The 26,760-nt window shown below is 47.6% G+C and overlaps 1 protein-coding gene across 1 annotated transcript; it reads right to left on the bottom strand.

The window, feature by feature from the left end:
• Positions 1–4,242: 4,242 nt before the first annotated feature.
• Positions 4,243–24,452, bottom strand: LOC116641515 (neuroblastoma breakpoint family member 6-like). The gene is given in 18 exon segments (XM_032419243.1): positions 4,243–4,415; positions 4,418–4,447; positions 6,640–6,842; positions 9,796–9,940; positions 10,970–11,142; positions 11,910–11,958; positions 13,014–13,207; positions 13,919–13,970; positions 15,022–15,197; positions 15,978–16,029; positions 16,836–17,050; positions 18,995–19,025; positions 19,121–19,335; positions 20,140–20,191; positions 21,214–21,428; positions 22,193–22,289; positions 24,217–24,401; positions 24,403–24,452. Coding segments are annotated over 18 exon segments (2,307 nt in total).
• Positions 24,453–26,760: the final 2,308 nt, after the last annotated feature.

The raw sequence follows: 26,760 nt of genomic DNA, 5'->3' as shown, positions 1-26,760 counted from the left end.
CAAGTACTTTCTACTCAGCTAGGATGTCCATGTATGCAGGCAGTAGAAAAAGAGTATTCAATATGGAACCTTCAGGGAGTCCTGATTCCATCACTAGGAGTCCTTTGAAGGTGAACTCCATCCAACAAGAGATGACTGGGGAAATTTCGACTTTCGAACAGCTGATCACTGTTGAATCTACTTAACTGTACCTCTAAAACAAGAATCTGGGAGTGGAGCAGGTGGGAAAAATAGGATGTAAACGGCATCTGTTTCACTGGGTGGAAACAAGAGTATAAGAAGAGGCAGGTTAAGACAGAAGGAAAGAGAAAATAGAATAATGTCAACAGTTTGAGGTTAAGAGATCACTTAAAACTTAGAGACTGAATGTGAAAAGTTTCACAAGTGGGGTGCCTGGGTGGCTCAGTCGTTAAGCGTCTGCCTTCGGCTCAGGTCGTGATCCCAGGGTCCTGGGATCGAGCCCCACATCGGGCTCCCTGCACCGCGGGGAAGCCTGCTTCTCCCTCTCCTACTCCCCCTGCTTGTGTTCCCTCTCTCACTGTGTCTCTCTCTGTCAAATGAATAAATAAAAAATCTTAAAAAAAAAAAAAAAAAAAGTTTCACAAGCTAATAAGGAACCAAACATGTCCAAAACCATGTTTGCTCAGTCGGTTAAGCATCTGCTTTTGGCTCAGGTCATGATCCCTGGGTCCTGGGGTCAAGCCCCCCATCAGACAGAAGGAAAGAGAAAATAGAATAATGTCAACAATTTGAGGTTAAGAGATCACTTAAAACTTAGAGACTTAATGTGAAAAGTTTCACAAACTAATAAGGAACCAAACAACTCCAAAACCTCAGCCCTACCTATACAACCTTCCTAAACCCCAAACTCACATATAGACACACATAGGTGCACACACAGAAAAGAAAACCCATACCACAGAGAGACAAACACAGCCAAAATTTCTTTTCCGTAGGGTACGTTTAGCCTAAAAGAGATGGAGACTCAGCATTAAATATGACGAGGAGAACCAAGAATATTTACATTACTGTGTATCCAGATCCACCAAATCACCATGATAGTAACAGATTAGAGCATCAAATGTAAAAAATCAATAGTCCACGTGATTGTCAAAACTAAAACTTTAATGATAATGAACAGGGAGGGAATGTTCTTTTCCACATCACATTGCCAGCAAATACACGTTGTATAGGAATGATAAAGTTAGAATTCTTCCAATGTACAAACACACACAGGGTTATGACACACTGTCGGGATCCTTAAAAGATGGCGACATTTTAGAGAAAGACTGTAGAGAAGAGGATCTGCATACATTCTCAGAGTACCACTTACCAAATCACTAATTTTAGAAAGAAAATCGTGTGTCTTGCTATGAACAGATCTCATAGGCCCTTCCCTTAGCAAAGTAACCAGTGCTGCTATCACAAGAATGGTGATGGGCAAACTGGACACTCGTGGTCTCCGGGTAGGCTGAGCTGGGACACACACAGCGGTAACTATGGAGTGTCCTGGCCAAAGGGTTAGGCTGAATTTAATCAGGACGAAATGATCAGACAACTTCAGGATGTAGGCCATTAAGCTGGACATCTGGCCTGTCCCCTACAAACAAGGGAATGTCACCACCATCAGAGACAGCCACCTAAAGGTGAGGAGATGTTCTGGGATCAAAAGGACTAAATAAATACAGTCACACATTCTTTTTAGTCCTTTGAAACCCAAAATATCTCTTCTCCTTTTTGTTGTCTCTTATTTGTGGTGACATTGACTGTTTGAAGACACAGGCCATTCATCTTGTTCAATGGTCTACATTCTGAAGTTGTCTGATAACTACCTCATGCTCAAATACAGGCTAAAGCTCTCCAGCAAGAACACTGCATAGTTAATGCTGTGTGCTCCTAGCAAAGCCCATCTGGTGGCCCAGAATGTCCAGTATGACATGTGGTCTTTTTCCATGATGCTCCTGACTCCGGTTCTCTGCAGGTTGGAATTGAGAACAGCAAGACTTAGGGTTTCTCAAAACTGTGTGTGATCTACTCAGGCATTGGTCTCCTTAGCGATTTATCACAACTGCAGCTGAAGGGCTAGAATTTCTCTCCTCCAACCAGTCTTTTGCAGCCAAAATCATAGAGAATGGCTTGTGATCGTGATGTTGATTCTCAGCAAAGGATCCCTCCTGTGCTCTGCTTGGGCTTTAACTTGATGCGCTGCTCTAGATTTCCTTTCATCAAGTGGAAAATCATGGGGTTTTATGATGCGGTTTTATGATGGGGTTTCATTCAAGTGAAGTTTCATTCAATCTCTTTTCTTAGTTTCTGAAGTACTTGGTATCTGATAGAGGAAGAGAGAGAGAAACCAAATGCGAGTCTTGCTCAGATCCTGCTGATAGCTGAGCCTGGAGGGGTGGCTACATGGTGACAGAGGCTAGGAGCAAGCTGAACCCCTGTCCAGAGAAGAAGCTGAAGGGGGAGCCACAGGTAGGCTGAGGGGGAGAGTGAGAGCCACAGGTCAAAAGCAATACTTCACCAAACTGACTACCAGCCTGTGTTGCAGGATCCAGGGACCCCTGTGCTCCCCCCAGTGGGAGCCTGGTGATATCCCAGCTCAAGGCTGCTGTGAGCTTTTGCCAGATCCCAACTACCTCTCCCTCAGCAGCCACTTCACTCTTGAGGCTTTCTCACGCCTCCCAGCGAGGGATGGACCTAGCACCCAACACATATGTTCAGAAACAGACTGCTGTAGGAAGGAGGGGACCCTTGGCAGACAAACACACCCCCTTCTCACCTTTGTCCCAGTCTTCTGAGGAGGAGTCCAGGCTACGGAATGAGTCCTAGACTGTGAGAGCCAATAGGGGCCTCTGAATATCTCCAAGTTCCTTTCTGCCATGTGCAGATGAGGAGCTGTGGTCCAAGGCACTAAGGAACCCCTAAAGCCATGTGACCTGTGCCTGAAAACCCTGGACTGAAACCCAGGCTCAGGCCCTGTGCAAACATCTGGGGGAAGGGAGAGCGAAGCCTCTGATCTGGAGGTGTGGGCAGGCAGTAGACACTGTTGGTCACTTAGCTGACAGAAACAAGCCCAGAGGGGCTGAGGGAAGAACCCAAGAACGAGAAACTCAAAGGGGAATTCACACAAAGAGAGCAGGGGTGTAACCATGGCCCTAGTCATTTTCACTCAGGGACACCAACATTATCGGAAGATAATCTCACACAGGATAGACCTTAGGGCATTTCTAGGAATATTCTCGTTACATAGACTCACAAACTCTTAAGTGAAAATGAGAAAGCATTAGTTTTAGCTCTCTAGATTCTCATCCCTTCTTTTCCAAACTTTCCCTAAGGACATAGGCTGTCAGTGTTTACTGGTGTAAAGAAGGGCCTGCAAATGGATTAACATAGGAGAATGAGACCTAAGCTTCTTTACTGAGTTGGTGTAAAAGGACAAAATTTGACTAAAATATTTTCTTTCAAACTGCACTGAACCTGTCAGGGGCTGTGAAATCCACTTAGTGACTAGTGAACTGTCCTTTTCATTGTCATAGGAGGAAAGAAAGCACTAAATTCCTTGACCTTTGATCAGGGAAGGGATTATGTTTTGGACACTGGCTTTTTATGCGATATGTATTTCTTCCTGTATCTTATATTATAGGGGTGGAGGAGAAACCTGACTCCAGCCGGTCCGTTGTGGCACTCCCAGCTGTGACTCGGGTTCTCATCTAGATTTTGTCGTGGGGGCACTTTCTCCTCAGCTTTAACACTTCTTATTCACATGGAGAAGTTGAGGGTTACGTGTACTCCTAGGTCAGATTTCCTGAAAGACCCCGGAGGAGAATGCTTATGCAAGTGACTCATTAAGACAATGCTCCTGGGAGAACGAGGCCTTGGTTGGGGAAGCAGGGAAGGAAGGCAGAGGCCAAGAAATTATGTGATTTCCCGAAAAGTTCCACTTGCTTGGCGACATGTGTAAATGATGCCGCTCTGCTGAGGAGGGCCAGATGCAACCAGGTGATGGAGATGGAAGGGCCTGCGGGCCACTGCTTTCTGAGGAAGGGGGCTCAAAGGCAGGGAGGCAGCCCCGTGGGAAACAGAGGTAAGACCAGACAGAGGTAGCACCAGCTGTGAGAGTGACCAATTGAGGAAGAGAACAAGGAGTGTGTGTGTTTGGGGGTGGGAGGAGGTAGAATCAGAAGGAGAGCAATAGGAATCCATGCCCCAGAGCCACTTATGTGTGATTACCTCTGTGCCCTAAGCTTGAAGGCCACGGAATGTGCTTGCGAGTCTCCACTTGCCGAACTGCAGTTTCCTCTTGATAATCTTCTGTTTCATGGCACCGAGGGCTTTCATGGGGCCACAGACGTGACACCCACACTGGCTGTCCCTCGAGCCCTCTGTAGCATCACCGTCCAGCTTGGGAGGGTCTTCATGCAGATGGAAGCTTCCAAACCCAGCTCTGACAAGAAAAGCACATCAACAGGATGCGCTGTTATTCATGATCTTTCTGAGCCTCCACCTGCACTGACGCCAAAGAAGGACAGTGGGCAGAATGAGAAAGGCCATCCGACAGGTCACAGGTGAGGGGAAGCCAGTGGACACACTTTGATTATTTCCTGTTTTCTTCTTCTCTCTCACACTACCCTGTAAGGATAAGAGTACCAGGAGGCCAACGTGCTCACAATCGACAAAAGTGAAATCGAGAGAAACAGAATTGGTAAAGAGAAGTAGTTCCGGGGAAGAGAAGACAAAGGCAAGGAAATCATGCTGGAAAGAGGCCGTACTATTGGAGGGAAGAGATTGTAGAGATCAGCCAAAGTCAAAGTTGAAGGGAAGCCTTTGGGGAGCAACCAGGGAAGAGAAAGCTGGGGAATTTACACAACACGCCTCAACATGTGGTACATTTCATATATGAACACTATGTATAATATACGTCATGTATGTGACATAAGATATAAAGGTGTGTGTCTGTATGTACGTATGTATCTAATTGAGAAAATGATTAAATAGGGACTTGGGGGACATGGAACATAACCTTCTAACTCCCTTTCTGGTCAGTTGAAATTGGAAAAAATACATAAATTCAAGAAGAAAGAGAAAAGCAGTGGCGAGAAACAGGTGACCTGTTCAACACCTTGGAAGGATTTCAGGGGGAGCAGAATAAAACCACCTGCCACAGTGTGATAGTTTGTATTCACCCCCAGTTCATAGGTTGAAACCAAATCCCCAATGTGATGGTATTGTGGGGTGAAACTTTGGGAGGCAGATCCCCCCATAAAAGGGACTCATGCCCTATAAGAGAGACCCCAAAGAGCTCCCTCGTCCCTCCGCCCTGTGAGGACAGAGCAAGAAGGCGGCCACCTCTGAACCAGGAAGGCAGTGTCACCAGGCCCGAAGATGCACCTGTTTGATTGTGGATCTACGGCACCTGCAGAACTGTGAGCTATCGATTTCTGTTGTTGACAAGTCAGCCTGTCTGTGGCGTTTCTGTTATACTCGCCGGAATGGACAAAGAACCTGGCATGGAGCCTGGTTTTCTGCTCAGGCCTCTGTGGAAGGTGAGTCACAGAGAGAGGGACTGAGCCAGCGGGGTGAGTCGGGGCCAAGACTGTGGGCACTGAGGAGAAGTGACAGAGAGGCTCGAGGGGGAAGACAGTAAGTAGGTCACGTTCAAAGGCCCTTGTTGGGGCCGTGCATCCCCGAACACTCACTGAGCTCTTTCTCTGGGACCTCTCCCTGGTGCCACCGTGCTGCTGCTTATGTCACCGCCACGTGGGAACGGCGCTTCCTCATTTCTCAGGTTGTTTGGCGCCTGACAGAGTAGCCCCCGGCCACCCCAGGTTCCAGGAAGGGACACTGAGTGCGGGAGGGTAGGAGAGACATGACCCAGGGGAGGGTGGAAAATCTCAGACGTCAGGAAATCTGAGCAGAGGCGGATCCTGATGAGCAGGAAGCTGGGAACGAGGCCCCAGAGATGAGGGGAGAAGACGAACTAGACGGAGGATCAGAGGAGAGAGTGACGCGTGCACTTTATGTAAGAAAGTGGCCCCTTATTTCTTTAGAAAAGGGAAAAAACAAAAATAAGCGGGAGACCAGTATTTCCATTGTGACTGTGAGCGCCGAACAGGGAAGATGGGCTTGGAGATGCTGAAGGAGAGAAAACCGGGCACACGAGCCTTCCTGAGAAAGCCACGGGAGATGGGGTTCGGGGAAGTGGGGCCGGTAGGAACGGACCACCCCACATGAAACAAGCCCTGACACCATTTTCCAAGTGTTAAAGCACCACAGAGGCCCAAGAATCAGACATGACAAATTCATAGATGTTATCAAGCAATTGTTGTTGAATCAGGCCCCCTAGAAAAGATGTGGTTTCATGCTCCCAGCATTGATGGAACGGAGATACCATTTTCAGCGGTTCCGAAGAGGGGACTGAGGGGACAATATGTAAGAAGATGACTACGTTGGCCAGTTAAACAGCCAGGAAGTCGCAAGCCCAGGACCTGGGGCAGAGCTGGTACTAAACACAGGCTTTTGCTCACCTCGCTGTATTGGAGCATCGTGGGGTTCGACCTCACCCCAATGGGGCCTCCAGCCAGGAGTCGGTGATGACCAATGTGGGGACCAGAACTTCCTACTCCCCTCCCCACTCACCTTGGAAGAGCGGCCATTGGTTCCCAGAACCCATCTTGGCATCCAGGCTCCCGAGGGTGGAGGAGAGGCTGAGCCTGGCTCTGTTGTCACCACAATCCAACTGCTGGTCCAGCTGCGGTGTCAGAATATTGGCCACCTGGGTGCTTGGCTGTGTCTGTGCTCCTGAAGTTTGCACCTCTGCTCTTTGGAAAGTCCAGTTTCCACTTCATGGCCCTTGGTGACAGGGAGCCTTCATCGGAGCTGAAGCAAGAAGAGATTTCAATGAGCTGAATCCCCGGGCTCCTTAGCTGAGCACTCCCAGACCACCCATGTCTGATGTCCCTGCCTGTCTGTGAGACCACCCTGCGAGCAGACACAAAAGCAGACACCATGTGTATGAAGGAGATGTCACCGTTATGTCCCAGCCTGGGGCTGCTGGGACGGCAGGTGCCCAGCCTGCAAAGTCCCTGAGGTGAAAATCCCCCCGTTGACCCCACAGGGCCTTTGGATGGGCCCACGAGCTCATGCCTATCATTCTGTTAGTAGTAACCTTGGTCCCACAGCCTAGAGAGAAGGTCCTAGAGAGGCCTCAGGACATGGGGAGGAGTTGCTGGTGTGTACCCAAAACAAAAAGAACAGGGGAAGAAGTTCGGCCTCGACGCTTCAGGTACCACTGAAGAAGGGAGTTGCAAAGGGTACCTCTAGATGCTTCAGGTACCACTAGAGAAGGGACCACGGACAAAGTTATGGGAACTTTTCACAGCTCTGGAGCCTTTTGAAGTTTCTCATCTGCAATATTTGATTCCCTTCCCCCATCCACACATCTATATTCGATATATTCTATTGCCATTGGGGGAGGCGCCAACAGCTTTAAGTAATGTAGCAGGGGTCTGAGTCCCTTTGGAAACTTCCAGAACAGAGGTGCTACAGGATCAGACTTGTGGGTCTTCAGGGAGGGCATACAGCACCCAGTCCTTGCATCACACACCCCTCAGTGAGGTCTGGGCCGCAGTCCCTAATCAAACATGCTCAGATTGCTACTGTGAAGGGAGTCCGTGTTCTCAGAAAGGGGGCTAACCAGAGACTTGCCACAGCCTCTCGCCAGAGCAGGTCAGCCTCAGGGAGGCCGTGGCACCTCCCTGCCGTGGGCCCTGGTCCCCTGTGTGCATCTCATTCTCACCAGTCTGTTCATCTGTCACTACAAACGGTGTCCAAGAATCTGTGACTGATTAGTCTCCCTGGCAGCACCCTGTATCTCCTCTCACCATGGATTCTCCCACCTTCTATCTGCTCTTTTCGGCTGCCCGTCAATGCTTCCAAGTCCTGTCTTCCCACAAGCCCACCGTGCTGGTGAACACTCACTGCACTCTCTGCTGCACACAGTCCACTCCTCACCCTGCCTCTGGTGTCCCTCGATCTTATGGTCCCTCTCTGTCCTCCAGCATCACTTCTCCCAGCCCCATGCCAGGTGTCTCCCCAGCTCCCAGGTCTTCTGCCACAAACATGTCTCTCGGATCGGTGGGCCCTCCATCATTCCTCGAGGCACAGTGTACTAGCCATTCATAATTTAGGACATGTCATAAGATTTTATGATACTTCCTACTGGGGGAAAGGCTCAATCCTCTGCAATTAGCACATCTGGTTGGGGAAGGAGTTGTCAAAACCAGGTTCCCCATTCTCAAACGTTATCTTGAATGAAGGTCTAAGTGTGTTTAAAGTTATCACTCCTGATTTCCTCATGTTCTTTTATGGCTCTTTTCTCAACTGCCAGGCTTCACTTAATCTACTCATACAATATGCTTTGCACATGCAGAAGAAAAGGGAAAATATTTTATTAAACTCTGAAGGACTGCCCACTATTTTTAGTTTGGCTGGTGGGGAAAAGCCCTAGATCAAAGATGAGGTTGGCATTTCGGGTGAGACTGGCCTGTTTCTTTTTTTTTTTTTTTTTTTTTTTTAAAGATTTTATTTATTTATTTGAGAGAGAGAGAGAGAGCACATGAGAGGGGGAGGGCCAGAGGGAGAAGTAGACTCCCCGCTGGGCAGGGAGCCCGATGCGGGACTCGATCCTGGGACTCCAGGATCATGACCTGAGCCGAAGGCAGTCGCTTAACCAACTGAGCCACCCAGGCACCCGAGACTGGCCTGTTTCTACAGGGTTTCTCCCTGTGCAGGGAGGATGGGGCCGGGTAGCCCTCCTGTGACCCTGCTGCTGGAATCACACCCTGTGCACACTGTTCACATGCTGCCGTCGGAACCCGCACCTGGACAGACAGTGTATAATGTAGATGCTGCATTCACTCATCTCAGCCCATCCACGTGGGTGAATTATGCCCCCCTGGTCCAGGGTGAATGGAAGGCCGTATCACACACACCTGCCTTCTGAGACATGTGTCTGAACCTTTCTCATCCCTGCCCCGATGGGAACCCACACCTGGCCGTCAGCATCTCTGAGAGAACTGTGCAGCCTTACAAGGGTGCCAGGCAGCCAAGTGAGGAGCCTCCATGGGCCCCCTGGTGGCAACAGAAAAGGCCCGGGACCCCTCAGCCCTGATTGCTTTTGGATGGAGAGCCTCTTGGAGACATTGATCTCCTGGAGGGGCTGGATGAGCCGCTGGCTCTGCTCACACCACAGACTGACTCACAGGGTAGGAATTGGCGGATATGTGGCTGGGTCACAGGGGTCTTTGGGGCATTCTTGCAACCTTTTTGTTTACATTTACAACTGTTTCAAATTATTTGGTACAGAAGCAGAGATGAAAGGGTGAACCCCATCCCCACTTACTCCCTGACAGGACTGAGTTGTGAGCAATGACAGTCTGATCTGGTGAGTCTGACGTCCCACTCCGCACTGGCCAGGGGTCTTGGGCAAGTGACGTGACTTTGATGAGGCTCAGCACCCTCAGCTGTCACAGGAGATTCTGCATGGACTGGAGAGTGTCCCTGTGAGGACCCAATGCTTCCAGCACAATAGAGCTGCTGCTGAGTGGGCATGGGAAGGGGCATGGTAGACAACAAAAGCAAAATAACTGTGTGTTTCATTTCTGCTTCCTGAGTTGCTATAATCCTGAGGAAGCCTTTGCTTCTTTGCCCCTCGGGGAGGGATGGGAAACAGGGGAGAAGGTGGTCCTAGTGTGGAAAGGCTGTTACTGACCAAATAAGGTTGAGGGACAAAACCTTCCATGGCCAATTTCACTATACAACATTGACATGGTAAGGAACATCATATACTCCTTGTTGCTCCTACAAGGTGATTTGATGAGCAAAGAAAGTCTCCTAACAATGCAAATGCTTCTCCAAGAAGGGAAGGCCGAAAAATAACCTGAGTGGGAAGAAATGGGAAATTGGGTTTTAGCCTGCACTCCTGTGCGAGTGTGGCCCCAAGGGGGTCTTGCTCAGCAGGCAGCATTTTCTGAAGAATCTGGAGAGGGGAACAACTCTGCTTTGTTCCTGAATGAGGCCATATCCATGTCAGGTGCACAGGCCATTGATCATTTACAGGACTTATGCCACTGAGCAGACACGTGACTGAAAACATATCCACATGGGGGAAAAAATCACTGACGCTGCAGAAAGGGTGAAAAGCATGCCATCCGTGGAGGATGGAAAACCAGGGCTAGAGCTTTGGCTTCACTGAAACCATGCTGTACAGGCAGGACTCAATGCTCAGGATCTTCCATCTAAATGCTCCAGAGGAACGTAGTCACCCCAGGAGCAAAAACTTTGAAATCAGCAACAATATCACAGATGCTACAAATATGGAGCTGACTGGAAACCTGTGTGGAGAGCCAGAGAGTTTGCAGGAAGCACACAGGAACTACAATTGGCAATAAAATTTCATGGGCAGCACAAGATTCTTCTGGAAAGAAATAAAAAGAGGCCTGTTACCCAGATGTCTCCAGGTGAGATAGTGGTGCCTGAGTTTTTTGTCCTTTTCCCTACATTTTTCCTCTCTAACCTGACTTGGTACCAACAGACTGCACTTGTGAGGGGGCCAGGTGACAGAAGGTAGTCTGCGACAGAAGGAAAGGAAATTTGATCCACAAGATACCTTTTTTTTTTTTTTTAAGTAGTCTCCACAACCAGTGTGGAGCTTAACCTGGGGCTTGATCTCACAACCCTGAGATGAAGATCTGAGTGGATATCAAGAGCTGGATGCATAACCAAATGAACCACCTGGGAGTCCCAATGTTTTCAAAATTAAATCCAAGAGCAGAGTTCAAACCAGTTTGAGCCTACAGGGCCTGTTGCCACGGGTGCATGTCTCAGCCTATTTAGGTTGTTGGATACAGAGAAGACAGGCTTCCTGGGAGCCCCAGGAACTTTGTGCCCCTCACATGGGAGTACTTACCATCTACATCCAGACCCAAGAAGGTTTCCGGCTTATCAATTATGGATGAGGCACTTGTATACGGCCTTCAGGTGTCTGGCAGGTCATGGCCAACTGAAGAAGTCAAATAACATTCGTCCAGTGAGTCCTGTGGGACTTCATTCTCTTCTGCCACTGGCAGCTCCCTGGGGAACCTGGTGTTACAGGGAGGACAGGAGATACAATGAGAAGGTTGAGTCAACATGGAGTCCCAGCTGGTTTTGTTGGCAGGGAGGAGGGACTGGTCACAGGAAACCAATGGGAAGTCCCCATCAAGAGAGATGAACCATTCTGCCTCTATCTGGGGCCGGAGTGTGGCTGCAGTGGGGATAGATCAGGGAGGCAGGGAGAGAGTAAGAGCAGGAGGTGCTCAGAGCATGGCCAGAATGGGAGCTTAAGGGAAGCAGTCTGAACCACCCTGTGCACAAGAGTCACAACACACAGAACACTCAGAAAACAATAAAACCAGCATCACACTGTTGCATACATTTTGTTGAAATTTACAGAAATCACCAAGACAACCCCAGACTGGCAGCATTGTAGATTCCTAGAAAGCTCGTGTGTCCAACGCTTACTTGTCTAAATACTGAGACGTGAATTTTTTTTTCCTAAACACTTTCCTTGCCATGAATTCCTGCCAACATCATAATGCGAAACCAGCAGCGACAGATGCATTTTGGATTGATCCAATACGAAGAGTTCCTGTGATTGTTAGGATACCTGCATCAATGGACTAGAGGTTCCTACATTTGGGAGGGATTAAGAAAGGGGCCTATAGAAGTACCACAGTGAAACAGAGAACATTGCTAACGGACCATGTTGTGGGTGGCTGAATGGGTAAAATAGGTACATTTAGCACTTTCTAGATTTGCCTAGATCTGAGATCACCATTGAATTAAAGCCCATGATTCTTCAGAGTTACCTGGGGCATATCCGGTCTTGGTCTTCCTCCAAAAGATCATTATGATTTTCTACAAACAAATACACACAGGGCCAGTCACATTAAACAGAACAACATTTGTACATTAAAATTAAGTATGCGATACAACTAGTGCACAGGCATAATTATCCTTAGTGGGGCAGCAGGATATTGTGAGCCCTCAGGTAGTGTCTTGGGATTGTGCCTTGGTTTGCTTTCCTAAACCATCGGGCATGAGCTCCCTGAGGTGATAGAGCCACAGCTCAAGAGTCCGTGTACAGAGTGAAACATCTGTTTTACCACAGATTCTTGGGAACAGCTTACCTGCATTCTAAAAACGTACTGCAACCTTCTCTCATTACCTTATCCCATGAGATGCTCTAGGTGTGAGGGTTTAAGGGAATTTAGACACAAAGACCAGACTGGTGGATGGAATCTGCAAACCCTCACATCAAAAGGAATCTTTTGTGTACAATCCTTTGTGCCACACAGACATATGAGCCATGCATGGGGAGGGGCAAGGCCCAGGCTCACCTTTGCTTTGGGGAAACATACAAGCAAGCTGATGGTAGAGGTGTTGATGTCCTGATACTCCAGTGATGACTCAGTCGAGACAGCCAACACGGAGGACACAGACACTGGGGATCAGTGCAGTGAAAGCAGGGAAACGACAAATCCAAAGATACAGGTAAGGCTGACAACATCTTTGGACAGGCACAAATATTCAAGGGACATTATTCGGGTATGAAAATGAGAGCATCGCAGATGAGGAGACACATTTAAAGGAAATTAGGAACAAAGACACACACCTTTGCATGTGCAGCAAAAGTGAGTGTGAGCTTGTCACATCTGCCTTGACTCCAATGTCCTAACTTCTGTCAGGAGCCAGAAGCATGGCCTGAGATGAGGAACCAAGGGCAGGTCCCTGACTCACCTGATGTTTATGCTGAAAAGTCTATCCTAGAGCCTGACTCAGATCCCTGTGTCTACCGGGCTTCTACACAGCAATGACACATCTCAGCGGAACCAGAGGTTGGGATACCAAAAATAGTGGGTCAACTTGGGAGTCCTGTTGGAGCTTTATCACCTTGACAATGGAGGACTCACTAGCTACTTCCAGAGAACAACAGATGTTCAGATCTTGGAATGAGTTGATGTCAGCCCTCCTAGAAGTCCCGTGGGGGTCAGACAGGTCAGGAAGTGCTGAGGAAGTCAAATGGCATTCATCCAGTGAGTCCCATGGGGCATCCTGCTCTTCCACCACTGGCAGCTCCCTGCTGAACCTGGTAGGGTGGGGAGATCTGAACATTAAGACAAGAAAAGTAGACACCCCAGCATCCTAATGGTTTTGATGGGCGGTGGCGAATTACACTCATAACAAAGGGACACACCCATTATTGACAGCAAAAACTATCCTCCTGCTTCAGGGGGCAGAGTGTGGCTGCTGTGGGGGCAGTAGAGACAGAGAAGAGAAGGTGCCCAGGGCAGTGGCCACAGAACTAAGCTTCTGCGCAACAAACTGAACTATTGTGAAATGGAAGTTTTGACTCACAACATGCATGGAGAATCCGTGAACCCGGGCGTTAAAAGGCATCTTCAAAATGGAGAGATCTTGTGTCTTCAATGCCTCTTTCTCTAACTATTGTGACATGATGTGAATTTTATCCTAGATATTCTTTGGCTATAATATATCCTCAATGTGGTAAGACCAAAGAGGGAGAGGCAGATATGCCTCTCACTGGTTTTACAAAAAGAGAGAAGAGGGGAATGCAGAGAATCCCAGTGACTGATTAATTCACCAAGTTCAACTAACTGCAGGTTATTGAAATGGAGGGGTCAATAAAAGGAACTTAACCATGTTACACAATGAAGACACACATCATGGTTAAAAGAGATATTTTGTGATTGGAGAATGGATGAAATAAGTATGTTCGGCAATTTCTATTTTTTCCTTGAAATGCAGTCCTTCAGTTTAAGCACTGAAATAACAACCCATGATTCTTCAGAGTTACCTGGGGCATATCTGGTCCTGGTCTTCTTCCTCCTCCTGATGGAATTGTTTTTCTGTAAATATATACAGACAGGGCAGGTCATTAAGGAGATCCTTCTTGGTACGTTAATAATCCAGTGTCTAATGCTACCCACGCACTTAGATATGTTCAGTGTGAGAACAGGTTTAATCAGAAGAATATTTCAGGGTGCCTCCGATATTGTCTTGTGATAACTGGCTTGATTTCCCAGCCTGAGGCATTTGGAAAAATTTACATTTTCTAGGAGATTAGCATCACAGTTTCCCCTGTCGTAAGTCTGTGCAAGCACTTTAACTTCTCTTTTTCACACCGATTCTGGGGAACCAGCCTCCCTGCATTCTAAAAAGATTACTGCAACATTCAGCCTTCTCTCATCAGATAGCTGGTTGTTGAAGGCTTACTGGAATTTGTACACTGAGACTGAACAGATGGCATGTAACTACAAACCCTCAAATTCAAGTGAGTCTTTGGTGCTACTCAGAACATTGGCCCAATTCATGTGGTGGGAGAATGCCAAGGCACAGCTCTGCTTCTGGAAACACAAACAAGCTTTCAGTGGAGACACTTAGGGTGGGTTTTCAGACAACCGTTTAGGAAGACGAGCCAACCTAAAGGAGACAGAGAATGGGACTAAGAACAGCAAAACCAGTTAACCCTGGACAAGAATGCCAAGTGACTGCGGCAAGCATAGATTCTTAAGGGACCCAGCTCAGAGATGAAGCATAGAGCTTATTAAAGGTGAAAAGAGACATTTCATCCACATTAGGTCTGACAGACACCTTCTATGGTCATGTTGCTGAGGTGAGTTGAGTTTGTGGTGCCTGCCTTGGCCCAACAACGACCTGACAGAGAAGCCAAGGTGACATGGGCATGCCCTGGGAGTAGGAAGAGAGCAAAGCTCCCTCACCACCTGATCTCTGTGCTTAAAACTCAATCGTAGAACACAGTTCAGATCAGTATGTCTCTACAGGGCCTGCCCACAGGGATGACCTCTCTCGGCACAGCAGAGGTCTGGGGTACAAAGAACAGGAGATCTTTGTGGGTGTCCAGGTGGAGCTTGATCACCTGGACAACGGAGTACTCACTGGTCACTTCCAGAGAGGAACAGACTTCCAGTTCCTCAGGTAGGAAGATGGCGGCGCTCCTGTAAGGCCAGCAGGAGTCAGACAGGTCGGGAAGAACTGAATATGTCAAGTAGTGTTCATCCTGAGAGTCCCTTGAGATGTCCTGCTCTACCACCTCTACCAGCTGTCTGCTGAGCCTGCAGGGTGGGGACAACTGAAGATTAACCTAAAGGGATCTGAAATCATACGTCCTGTCTGGCTTTGATGGAAGGCAGAAAGGAGTGGTCAAGAAAGCAAAGAGAGGGAGGACCCATTAAAGAGAGAAACAACTCTTGTTTTTGTGGGACAAGTTGTGTTTGTCACAGGGGCAGCAGATCGAAGGACAGTAAGTGCTCAGCGCACAGGCCAAATAGCAAGCTTGTGAAGAAAGAGACTGAATTATCTCTGTGCCGTCCAGTCATGACTCACAACATACAGAGTCCCAGAATGGTGGCTTTCCCCCTTCCATTCAAATGGCATTGAGTTCTGCATGTAGTGGCCAAGCACGGGCAGCTTTGGGGGCAGTCCACTGGCACAGAAATCTCATGCCAGGAAGGCCTCTTTCTCTGAACATTGTGGCATGATAGAATATGTTTGTCTACTTGCTATGATATTTTCATGTTATGAACACGTCAACATGCGAAATCTAAAGGCAGAAAGCAGATGTGCATGTCTCTCTAAAGCACACAGGAGAGAATGAGCAAGCACAGCGATCCCTGTGACATATTAGTTCACCTGGGTCAGCTGACTGTGGGTTACTCAACTCGAGAAGTAATTAAGAAATGGGAAGCAATCCAAGTACAACAATGAAGACAGAGAACATTGGGAAAATGGATAATTTGTCATTGACCCAATGGATAATATAGTTCTCTTCAGCACTTTCTGCTTTTCCCTGGGTGCCACTTTTGAATTCACAGCCCCCAAGTATTCAGAATTACCTGGGGGCAGCTGACTCTTGTCCTTTCAGCCCCTCCTGATCAATTTGGTTTTCTGCAAATAATGAAGAGAAAGAGTTACAATAAGCAGATTCGCCTTCACAAATGCCCACTCCTATATCCTGCATAGCACAGGACAGAAATATAAGCACAGTAATAACAGGCAACTGTGAGAGTAATCATCCAGGAGGGCTTAGGTAGGGCCCTGTAAGCAATCACTGGGATTGTTCTCTTGAGTCATTAAACAAATGTCCCTGATAAAACAGGCCATCATCACAGCATCCTAAATCTTGAGTCTATGCAGACGAACTGATTCTGTTTCCCAGAGATCCTGGGGAACTACCTGGCTACTTCCTAGAGGATTGCTGCAATATTCAGGCTTTTTCCATCTGAAATGCTGTTGGTGAATGGTTTAGAGGAATAAGCCATTCAGATTAAACCAATGAACGGATTCTACACACCATCAAATCAGAATAATCTTCAAAGCTACAAAGAAACAGGGGCCATTCATGGGGTAGGGAAGTTTCAGGATCATGCCTTGCTCCAGAGAAACATACACTGTCCCATAGCAGTGGTCCAGTTCTGGTTCTCAGCTGACTTGGGATAAGACAAATGAAGAGATAGACCAAGTGAAGAGAGTGAACCAGGGGAGTGCCATCTCCAAAGATATAGAAAAGGCTGCCAACAGCCTTGGCAGGCATCGAATTTCAGGGGCATGGTTTAAGAATGGAAATTAGAGCCTTTCAAGAGAGGACAAGAGCTGAATTCAAAATTAGGAGGTCTGGCAGTGACCTCCTGTGCCTGGGCTGGAGAGGTGTATGAGTCTGGCAGGGTGTGAGGAACAAGGAATATGGACACTACCTGGGGGACTATGTGGAGTTATAGCCCCTTTGGAATGGGAGCATTCATAGGCCATATCCAGAACAGACCCGAATTCCTGTTCATCAAATAGGAATTTGCCATCATGGCAAGACTGGTCGCTGTCACACCCTTCTTGCAGAGTTGAAGGAGTCAAAAGACATTCATCCACTGTGTCCTGTAGGAATTCCTTCTTTTCAACTTCCTGGGGCTCCGTGCTATGCCGGGTGAGACAAGAATGATAGAAGATCAAACCAGGAGGATCAGACACCGTGGCTTCCTAGCTGGATTTGATGGGAGTTATAGCGAGTGGTCACAGAAAGCAATGTGGCTGTCCCCTTGGAGGGAAAAAACTATCCCCCTATATAAGGAGCAGAGTGTGGCCTCCTATACGAGAAGCAGTGGGAGACAGAGCAGCAGATACTCTGTGCACGGACCTCATAACCAGGTGATGGAGGAGGAGACTAAACCCTCCCTGTCATACTCACGTCAAAATTATGACTTCCAGCACACAGAGGGAATCAAAACAAGTGGCTTCAACCCTGCTGCATACGTTGCATTGACTTTTACATGCAGTGTCCAAGTGACTAAATTTCCTGAGGCCTTACTGACTCTCAGACATTCTGACTCCAAGGAACATTTTCTCAATATTTTGATAGGACATGCATTTATTCTTCAATTTCCTCTCTTGCTATCAAAAATCCTCCAACATGATGATGTCAAACAGGCACAAAGCTGACATGCATCTCACTTTGGTTTTAACCACACAGGAGACAACAGCTGATTACAGAAATCCCTGGGTTTGGTCAATTCATGTGTGTTCACTCTCTGTAGGTTATTCAACATGAGAGGGAGTAAGAAAGTGAGACCTATACAACTACCACATGAAAATAGATGACATGGTTAAAGGGCATAGTCTGCTATTGACCGAATGGATGGAATAGTTCTAGGCAGCACTTTCTCTTTATCCCTGGATGTGAGGTCTCCAGAGGTCACCAGGAAAATTCATAGTCCGCAGTCTTCAGAGTTACCCGGGGCACGTTGGGTATTGTCCATTTCCTTCCCCAAGATCATCTTGACTTTCTGAAAATAAGTTCCAAGACAGCAGGTCACACTAAGGAAATTACACTACCCATATTACCAACACAGTGACCACCCACACTGCAAGGACATTAAGTTTCTCAGGGCAAGACCCTAGTGTTCTGGCAGGGATATTCCAGGATGCCCAAGGTTAAGTCTTTTTTTTTTTTTTTTAATTTTTTTATTAGACAGAGAGAGAGTACAAGCAGGGAGAGCAGCAGAGGGAAAAAGAGAAGCAGGCTCCCCGCTGAGCAGGGAGCCTTATGTGGGGTTCGATCCCAGGACCCCAGGATCATGACCCGAACCGAAGGCAGACGCTTAACTGTCTGAGCCACCCAGGTACCCCCCAAATTAAGTCTTATGAGCAGTGCACAGGACTGCTCCCTGACCTGCTGCGGAAATTCACTTCCTTGTCCCCTACAAATTATCCCAATATCCCCCTCTGATGGGAGTCTGTAAAAAGAGTTCCTAATATATTTTCCCCAGAGGTCCTGGGGAAGAGTCCAAGCACATTCTTGAAGTGTTGCTGCAAAATGGGGTTATTCCATGAGATATCATGGTTCTTGATGCTTCACGGGAATTAATACTTGAGACTAGACTAATGAATCAGTTGTAGAAACCCTCAAATCAAAAAGAATCTTTGGTGTTCTACTGACACAAAAGCCATTTGTGGTCTGAGTGATGCCAGAGCCCGGCTTTGCTTCACAGGAACATACATACAAGGTAATGATACAATTGTTTGCAGATGACCACTTGGCTAAGTTGAACCAACATAGAAAAGATAGTGCCTGGGACTGAGAGCAGTGACACCAGGGAAAGCACCTTTCCTGATATGCAGGTATGGGAACCAACAACATTGGACAGGTCTAGGACCTCGAGAGATATTGATCCTAAAGAGAAAGTATCATTGCATGGAACAAAAGACATTTGATCCAAGTAGGGTATCTGACAACACTTTGTGGATGTCCTACTGAGGTGGGTAGAGTTTGTCGCCCCTGACATAGGTGCAATGGCCAGACACGGGGGCCAGGGTGGCAGAGGCATGGCCCCTGCCTAGGATGGTTGAAGGCTCCCTGACCCACCTGATGTCTGTGTTTCCAAATCCATTATGTCCTGATTTAAAGCAATGTGTGTCTGTAACACCTGTGTATAGAGATGACCTTCCTCAGTGTAGACAAAGTATGCAGAACAAACAACATGGACATTACCTGGGGGACCACATGGAGTTTCATCCCCTTGGGTGTGGGAGCATTCACAGGCTAAATCCAGAGCAGAGCCGAATTCCTGTTCATCTAATGGGAATTCACCATCACTGTAGGACTGGTCGCTCTCACAACCTTCTTGCAGAGTTGAAGGAGTCAAAACACACTCATCCACTGTGTCCTGTAGGACTTCCTTCTTTTCGACTTCCTGCTGCTCCATGCTGTGCCGGGTAGGACAGGAATGACAGATCAAACCAGGAGGATCAGACACTGTGGCTTCCTAGCTGGCTTCGATGGGAGTTATAGGGAGTGGTCACAAAAAGCAAAGGACCGCCGGCTGGAGAGGGAACAAGCACTCCATCTTACAAGAGGCAGAGTGTGGCTGCCTGGTGCTGGGAGAGTAGCAGCAGCAGATCCTCAGAGCACCGGCCACAGAAGCACTGACCAGGAATGAGACTCCACCATCCCAGTAGGGTGCAGTCACAACATGAAGCACAGATGGAGACCAGACCAGGGGCAACCACCACATGCCTGAGTCAGGGTGACTTTAACATAGATTGATCAAGTGCTTACAGCTCTGGAGTCCCTGTAGACCTTCGAGGCACCTTGGTATTAATAGTGTCACATGACACCCCAAGTTTTTGGTTTTGGGTTAGGTACTTCTCTTGGTGTTTAATTTTGCTAGTTGTCTATTTTCCAATTCCTTGGTTAGTTACCTTCCTACCAAGGACCTTAGAGAACTGTATAGGAAGTACATACGCATCTCCTCTCGGTGTCCATTTACAGGAAAGAATGGGTATTTTGTACCCACGGGGAATCCTAAGGCTGGTGAATTCTTCTTGGTCTTACAACACCACAGAGACAACAGACAACCAAGCTAACAGGGTCATCCTTTGTGGACCATCTGCAGTTTTGCTTATCCTTGCATCTGACATCTGTGACTCTCCTGACCTCACTCACTCTACTTTCTGAGACCCTGTCCATTTTTACCCACACGTTATTGGTTCCTGAATATTCATTGTCACCTGAGAGTGAGGGTTTCTTGTTCTTCTTCATCCTCCTCATCCTCATAATTCTCTGCAAATAAATTCAGAAATGTCCCGTCAGCTATTTCCCATATCGGCACTCTAAACACAGTGGCTTCTATGGCCCTAGAGACCTAAGGGTCTATGCATGTCTAGGTACTCTACTGAGTTTAGGGCACTGTCTTTAAGAATGTCTGTGGCATGGATTTCTGATGCATCAGGCAGTGTGTCTCTGATTCTGAGGATCAGCATCACTGAACCTGGGCAACAGGTTTTACTGTCTGTTGTTGTCCATATCAGGGGATGGTTGTCAGCTTGACTTCTGCAAACTGTGTCTTGCAGCGTGCCGCAGGTCCCGCCACGGCCACAGGCTCTCTGTGCGTTCACAGCTCTCACATAGAGCCTCCTCCTTGCCCTCATGGCAGGACAACCACCCTGTCCCTCATCCCTCCACCAGGGACTTCCTGGGCCCCCGTGGGCTTCAGTGTTATCAAGGGGACATCTGTCTATGAAGTGTTCCAGTCTAAACAGCGCTCCCACCTCCAAGTCCTGCTGCATCAAGTACTCGTCCAACTCCACACGGTCAGGAGTTTTATTTTTTCCTGAAGTGCATTCATGAATTTTCCCTATCTCATCACTACAGTGTCAACAGGGTATTTGATATATTACAGATGAGGAGACCGATATGGAGAAAGTTAAACTCACTTTCTCACCCACAGTTAATACAGACTGCGCTGAGTCTGGGAACCCCCCACTTAGTGCAGGGATCCTTGCACACTAACAAGCATCCTCCTGTCACATTCTGCTTTCTGGGCTCAAACACCGGTGGAGGCTGCCTCCTGCCCCAAAGGCTGCATTCCCTCAGGGAGGAAGCAGACACGTGGAGCACCATGACCTCCACCCTGTGCATTTCTCCTCTCTGTTACCACCTTCCAGTCCTGGTCCTCTCATGGCCCCACACACGATGGGGAACCCAGGACAGCTGCTGCAAACAGCGTGAGGACAGGTGGGGAGTCTCTTGTGAGCCCAGGGCCTTGGGGCAGCTCAGGGCATCAGGGCCTGTGGCCGCCTTACCTGCGCTGAGCTTTCGGACAAGGCACTTGGCCAGCCTGCGCCCCTCAGCCAGTTGCTCTTGGAAGCCCTGCCCTTGGGGATGCTCAGGGTCATCATGGGTTAGGAGGTCCTCGAGGTGCTTATTGAGTAGTTGGGAAACGTCTTTCCCTTCCCGTAACTTCTGACACAAACGGGTCAGCTCTTTAGCCTGATCTTTAATTAGGATATGATATAGCCTAAGGTGGGACAGAGAGAAAATTTTAAAATGCAAAGAGTTGAACAAAGGATTATAAGGGCTTTCGTGGATATTTCTGGCAGAATTTCCCCAAAGGAGCCCTCGAAGCCGAATTCACACATGTGAGGTGACCTGCCTGTGGCAGAGAAAGAAGAAGGTAAATCAAGGTCTCCTCTGTATCAGACATGCTCCTGTGAGCCCCCACACATCCCTTGCATCTTTTCCTTCTGTAAACAGAGCCAGGGGTCCTCCTAAGCACACGCCAGAGACATGTCCCTTCAGCTGCTCAATTCGGGGACACCCATTTCCCTGGAAAACTACATATAGGGCAGCGTGCAGTGAAAGGACACAGTGCCAGACACAGAAGGGTGGACAGGACAGCTGGTGTGAACTGGTGAGCTCAGGAGAATGGCAGGGTCAAGAGGACAGCATTGTCTGAAAGAAAGGATGACAAGCTGTGGTCAGCCAGGTCGTGACTCTGTGAAAGGTAAGTGAGGTGGTGATCACACAACACTGAATGTGTTAAATGCCATGAATTATTCCCTTGAACTTGGTGACTTTGATATTTTTTTCAAAAGAGAGAATGAGGCTCTGAGTCATTGGAGTCCATCATTTACCAATCACTGTTGTCTTAGTTGTTTTAGAAACATTTGGGTCACGTGCCTGCCATGATGTTTCTGCCCTTTCCTGGCCCAGACTTGTTGCTGCCCCAAGTCAGAGATGCCCACAGCTTCCCTGCAGCCTCCCACACGGAGCCCTCCTTACCTGAGCTTCTCAGCCACCGTGTCTGCCCGCTTCCCCTTCTCAAACCGCACCTTCTCCCCCAGCACGGATTCAATGATGTCGGTGGACTCTTCACACTCTGAGAAACAGAGATGCCTGCCTCAGTGGAAAGCTGGACATGCTGCTGTGCTCGCTGCCTTCAAGGGACGAGGCAGGGTCCATCCCAGGACAAATGGAACCCCGGCCACCAGGCTCTGCGCTGGGAGCTCCACATCTCAATCCTCAGCCTCCCAACTCCAGGGCAGTCGATTACTCCCTGTTGCAGAGCCCAGGAAAGAACAGCCCCAAGGCACAGAGAGGAACTGGACACGGTGATGAACTGGTATTTGGTGGAGTCAGACTTCGGGTTCCCCTGATCATGGCCACTCTAGCAAGCCTTGCAGCCTCCTAAGTAAAACACTAAGCAGGGACATGACGTAAGCCCCCCAGGGCTACAGGACCGATGGGTCCCCTGAGCTGGGATTTCTATACTGAGCAAGTATCTCAAAGGTAAAAATTCATCTGGTTACACTTGTGGAAACCACAATGCATAAAACCAGAAGCACCTGAAAGGAATATGGCCAAATCCTAATACAGTTTGTGTTATGACAAGCAGTAGAATTATGAACAGAGTTACATGGTTCCATGCTCTGCTCTTAGAGCTTTACAAGAAATCACTCAGTATTCACTCTGACTCAGAGAAGTAGGTCCCACAACAGTAACAGTTTAACAAGGAGAAAACTGAGGCACAGGACAATGGGCGGCATGGATTTGAGTCCAGGAAAACTGGCGCAGGGCCCATGCTCTTCACCCCTGTGCTGTGTTACCTCCACCCCAAGCCCTCGGGTGATATCTATTTGCATCATCTTCACAACTGGTTTCCCACAGTTATGTGATGATTTTCAGGAAAGTTGTAAACAAAACTTTGCTTGTCCTTCCCTGAAAGCTCATCATCTCTTCCCTTTCCTAAAGAGCAGGCCTCAGTTTTTACTTTTCTCTGCATCATTCGTTTTTAATTATACCTCCCCTTGTTGTATTGAAAGCAAATTGTGAGAAAATGACAAAAATTTGGGCTCAGAGTTGTCAGGATTCCTTCCTATCCCTCGGCTTTGCATGTGTCCCGTTCTCATGATTCCTTCTGTCACTGCAGGCCCCTCCTAATGAACAGGCTGCTAAGCTCCCCATTTCAGGCTGCCTGTGGGGGAGGGCCTGCCCCACACCCTGCCTTGGGTGGTTCCCCGGGATGTGGTCTCCCCCACTCACCCTCACTCTCACTTGGCCACGTGTCTCCTGGCCCAGGCCTGGACCTGCTGGCCATCCTGCATCTCTGAAGGTCCCCAGCTCAGGGAGAGACAGAGGAGGTAGCACCGATTGTCTGACGTTCCCTGAAACACCCTCAACCTTACCACTGGGTATCAAATGGCCTCCGTGGACTCAGGAAGCAGAGCCCGTGCACGGGTTCCCTCTCACCAGGGGAGTCACTGTGTGGATGGCGTCACTCATGGATGCCACGGTTTCAGGGGGGAAAGGAGACCTCACTTCCATCCCCTTGAAGGCAGGTAGTGTCACCTGTTCCCGTCCCCCCTCCCCGCCTCCGCGCCCATGTGTACCATCAGCATGTTTCCCCAGTGTAAGCATCTCGGTGCTTTACCAATGGGACCTCAGAGGAGCGGGACCTGAGAGAGTTCCTTAGTCCCTGACACTTAGGCCAGCAGTGATGCAGGATCTGATACGGCACAGAGACCATCCTGAGAGGACCAGGCATTTCTGTGTCTGCACCAGGAAGCAATAACTGGGATGTTAACTCTAACCCCACCTGACATGTCACTGTTAACCTATTTGTCTTCAGTTTTCCCATCCTCAGCAAACTGAGGGTAAATACCCACTTCTACCTTTCCCAGATTGTGATCAGATGAAATTTATCGTGACATTGGAAATAGAGAAGACAGCATCTGGAGAGGTTTTTAGTTTCTCAGAAGGAATACAGACAGCCATCTCTTTGGAGACCATGACCTTGTAGGACTTACTGTATTTCTGCAGCTGGTTGGCCAGGGAGTAGGCAGTAGCTTCGGATATAAGGAATTTCTCCTTGAGGTCCCGGAAATCCTGCTGGCTTTTTTCCAGCTGGGATTGAAGCTCCTGGTTGATTTCCAGGAGGCTGATTTCTGCCCCTGGATCAGACAGAGGGCCAAGAGGTGCTGCCATGGTGATGTGTGGCCGAAGAGGAAGAGCTGGGGACTGAGGAGAAGAAACCCAAACACATGATGGGTTAAAAACCAGTGAAATCAAGTAGGTTTAATCAGGCCTGAGGGGGTGAGGATACAGGAAGTCTTTACTTACTGTTGGGAACTTTTGGAACAACACCCCACAGCTCTTGAGAGTCGGTAACCACAAAAACAAGGTTCAAGATGCCAGAGCTGAGAGCCGAAGGCCCTGCCCCTAGCTCAGACTCCAACGGGAACCACAGAGGGAGCACTCAGAATGCCAGGTAACGGTCTGCACTTGAAATAACAGAATTGGAACGTCTGGGGTGTCATGGAACCTGGGGAGCTGCTGCCTTCCAGTTGCCGAGGCCATGTTGATACACAAGGCTGCCTGGTCCCCCTGAAGGTCCCCACTGATGGGGACCACCCCTCACTGGCCACTCTCCCTTGTTGTCTACCCTTGTGCTGATACCACAGTTCCCATCTCTTTCTAAAACATTATCTCAGCATAGTTATGATTGTTCATTCTTGTGTGTGTATAAATCACCAAGGCAGAAATAGTTTCCCAAGTAGTTTTCTTTTTTGTTCATCTTTATTTATTTGAGAGAGAGACTGGGGGGATCGGTAGAGGGAGAGAGTGTGACAAGGCGCTCAATCTGACCATCCATGAGATCATGACCCTAGCCTAATCCAAGAGTCAGATGCTCAACCAACTGAACCACTCAGGCACCCCTCCCAACAGGTTTTCTTAAGGGCTGTCATGAACTCATCCCACTTGCCTTTAAGGTAAAACAGATCTTAAGGCGTTTCCAATAAGGGATAGATTCCAATGTCTTAGACTGTCATGATGGTCTTCCCTGTGTCTTTCTAGTGTTTTTTTTTTCCTCTGTCCATTAAAAACACAAGAGAAGCATGCTAGCCTTTAGTTATCTTTGTTTGCTTTGTATTTGACAAGCTTTTACATTTATTTGGATCTTCCTCCATTTACAATACATTCTTAGGATGTATGTAGTAAAGGAAACGTTCTTTAAAGCAAAAAAAAAAAAAAAAACCCCCCCCACACACACAAAAGCTAAAACACAGGAGAAAAACCAATGTTAATTTATGCAATTAATTATGAAACTGTTTCCTGTTCCAACTCTCTCAGTATTCTTCTTCCTGCATCTCTGTGTTACGTAGGGTTCTTATCCCCTTACGTGGACATATATTTTCAATTTTTTTAGCTATATACCTAGGAGTGGAATTGCTACGTCATGTGTAACCCTATGTTTAACTTTTTGAGAAACTGCCAAACTATTTTCCAAAGCAAAGCAACTACACCATTTGACATTCCCACCAGGAAGGTGTAAGAATTCCGTTTCTCTACAATCTTCCCAATGCATGTATTGTCTTTTTTTTTTTTAAGTCATACTAGTGGGGGGAAGTGGGATCACACTGTGCTTTAGATTTGTATTTTCCTAATGACTAATGATATTTTCATGTATTCGTTGTTGCATTGGTATTATCCTTTAGAGAAAGTTGACTCAAACTCTTTTTCCCATTTTTAAATTGGCTTTTTACTGCTTAGTTGTAAGGGTTTGTTTTTTTTTTATGTATTCTAGATAGCAGACCTCCATCAGATATACAATTTGCAAATATTTCTCCCATTCCATGGATTGTCTTTTCATTTCCTTGATAATGTCCTTTGAAACAAAAAGCTTTTAATTTTTGATGAAATCCAGTTTATCCATTTATTCTTGGGGTTGCTTGTCCATTTAAGAAACTGGCTTCTAGCCCCAAATCATGAAGGTTTATAACTACATATTCCTCAAAACATGGCTTTTGAATGAGAGCTTTCCTGGGTTGTAATGGGTGGTGGATATTATTTAATAATGTCTCTTGTCTGTTGATTGATATTTCTCTCAATTGATACTCATGTGCCTGTTTTCCCTCCTATGGAGCATGCCATGGCCTGTAACAGAGATTTTGGAAATGGTATCTGTCGATATCCTAGCTTTGTTTCAGGGGAGAGTCCTGCTTATATAGTTGAGTTGGTCTTAACCTCACCCACAGTTTCACAAATTGCTCAGGGCCTTTAGAGGTGAGTAGTTGATTATCTTTCTGAGGAACACTTGTCCAGGAGTCCAGATTATTCTAGGTCTAGAATGGACTTTCTCAGACCCCTCCAGACCAAGAAGACTGCAGGGGTTGGACCTAGTCAAGACGTTCATCTCAGGTCTTAATGGAAAGTAGACATGCTTCAGGGTTTTGGGAAAGTTGTTCAATACAAATTGGTTCCTCTCCAATTTTCTATTATATATATGATTTCTTTCTAGAAAAGTTGAAAGCATATTTATTTTAGAACAACTTGTCTATTCCTTGCCAATT

This window comes from Phoca vitulina, unplaced genomic scaffold (genome assembly GCF_004348235.1).
Source record: "Phoca vitulina isolate PV1807 unplaced genomic scaffold, GSC_HSeal_1.0 scaffold2, whole genome shotgun sequence".
NCBI classification, from domain to species: domain Eukaryota; kingdom Metazoa; phylum Chordata; class Mammalia; order Carnivora; family Phocidae; genus Phoca; species Phoca vitulina.
The sequence above is the reverse complement of the archived record's forward strand: the minus strand, read 5'-3'. Positions and strand labels throughout refer to the sequence as shown.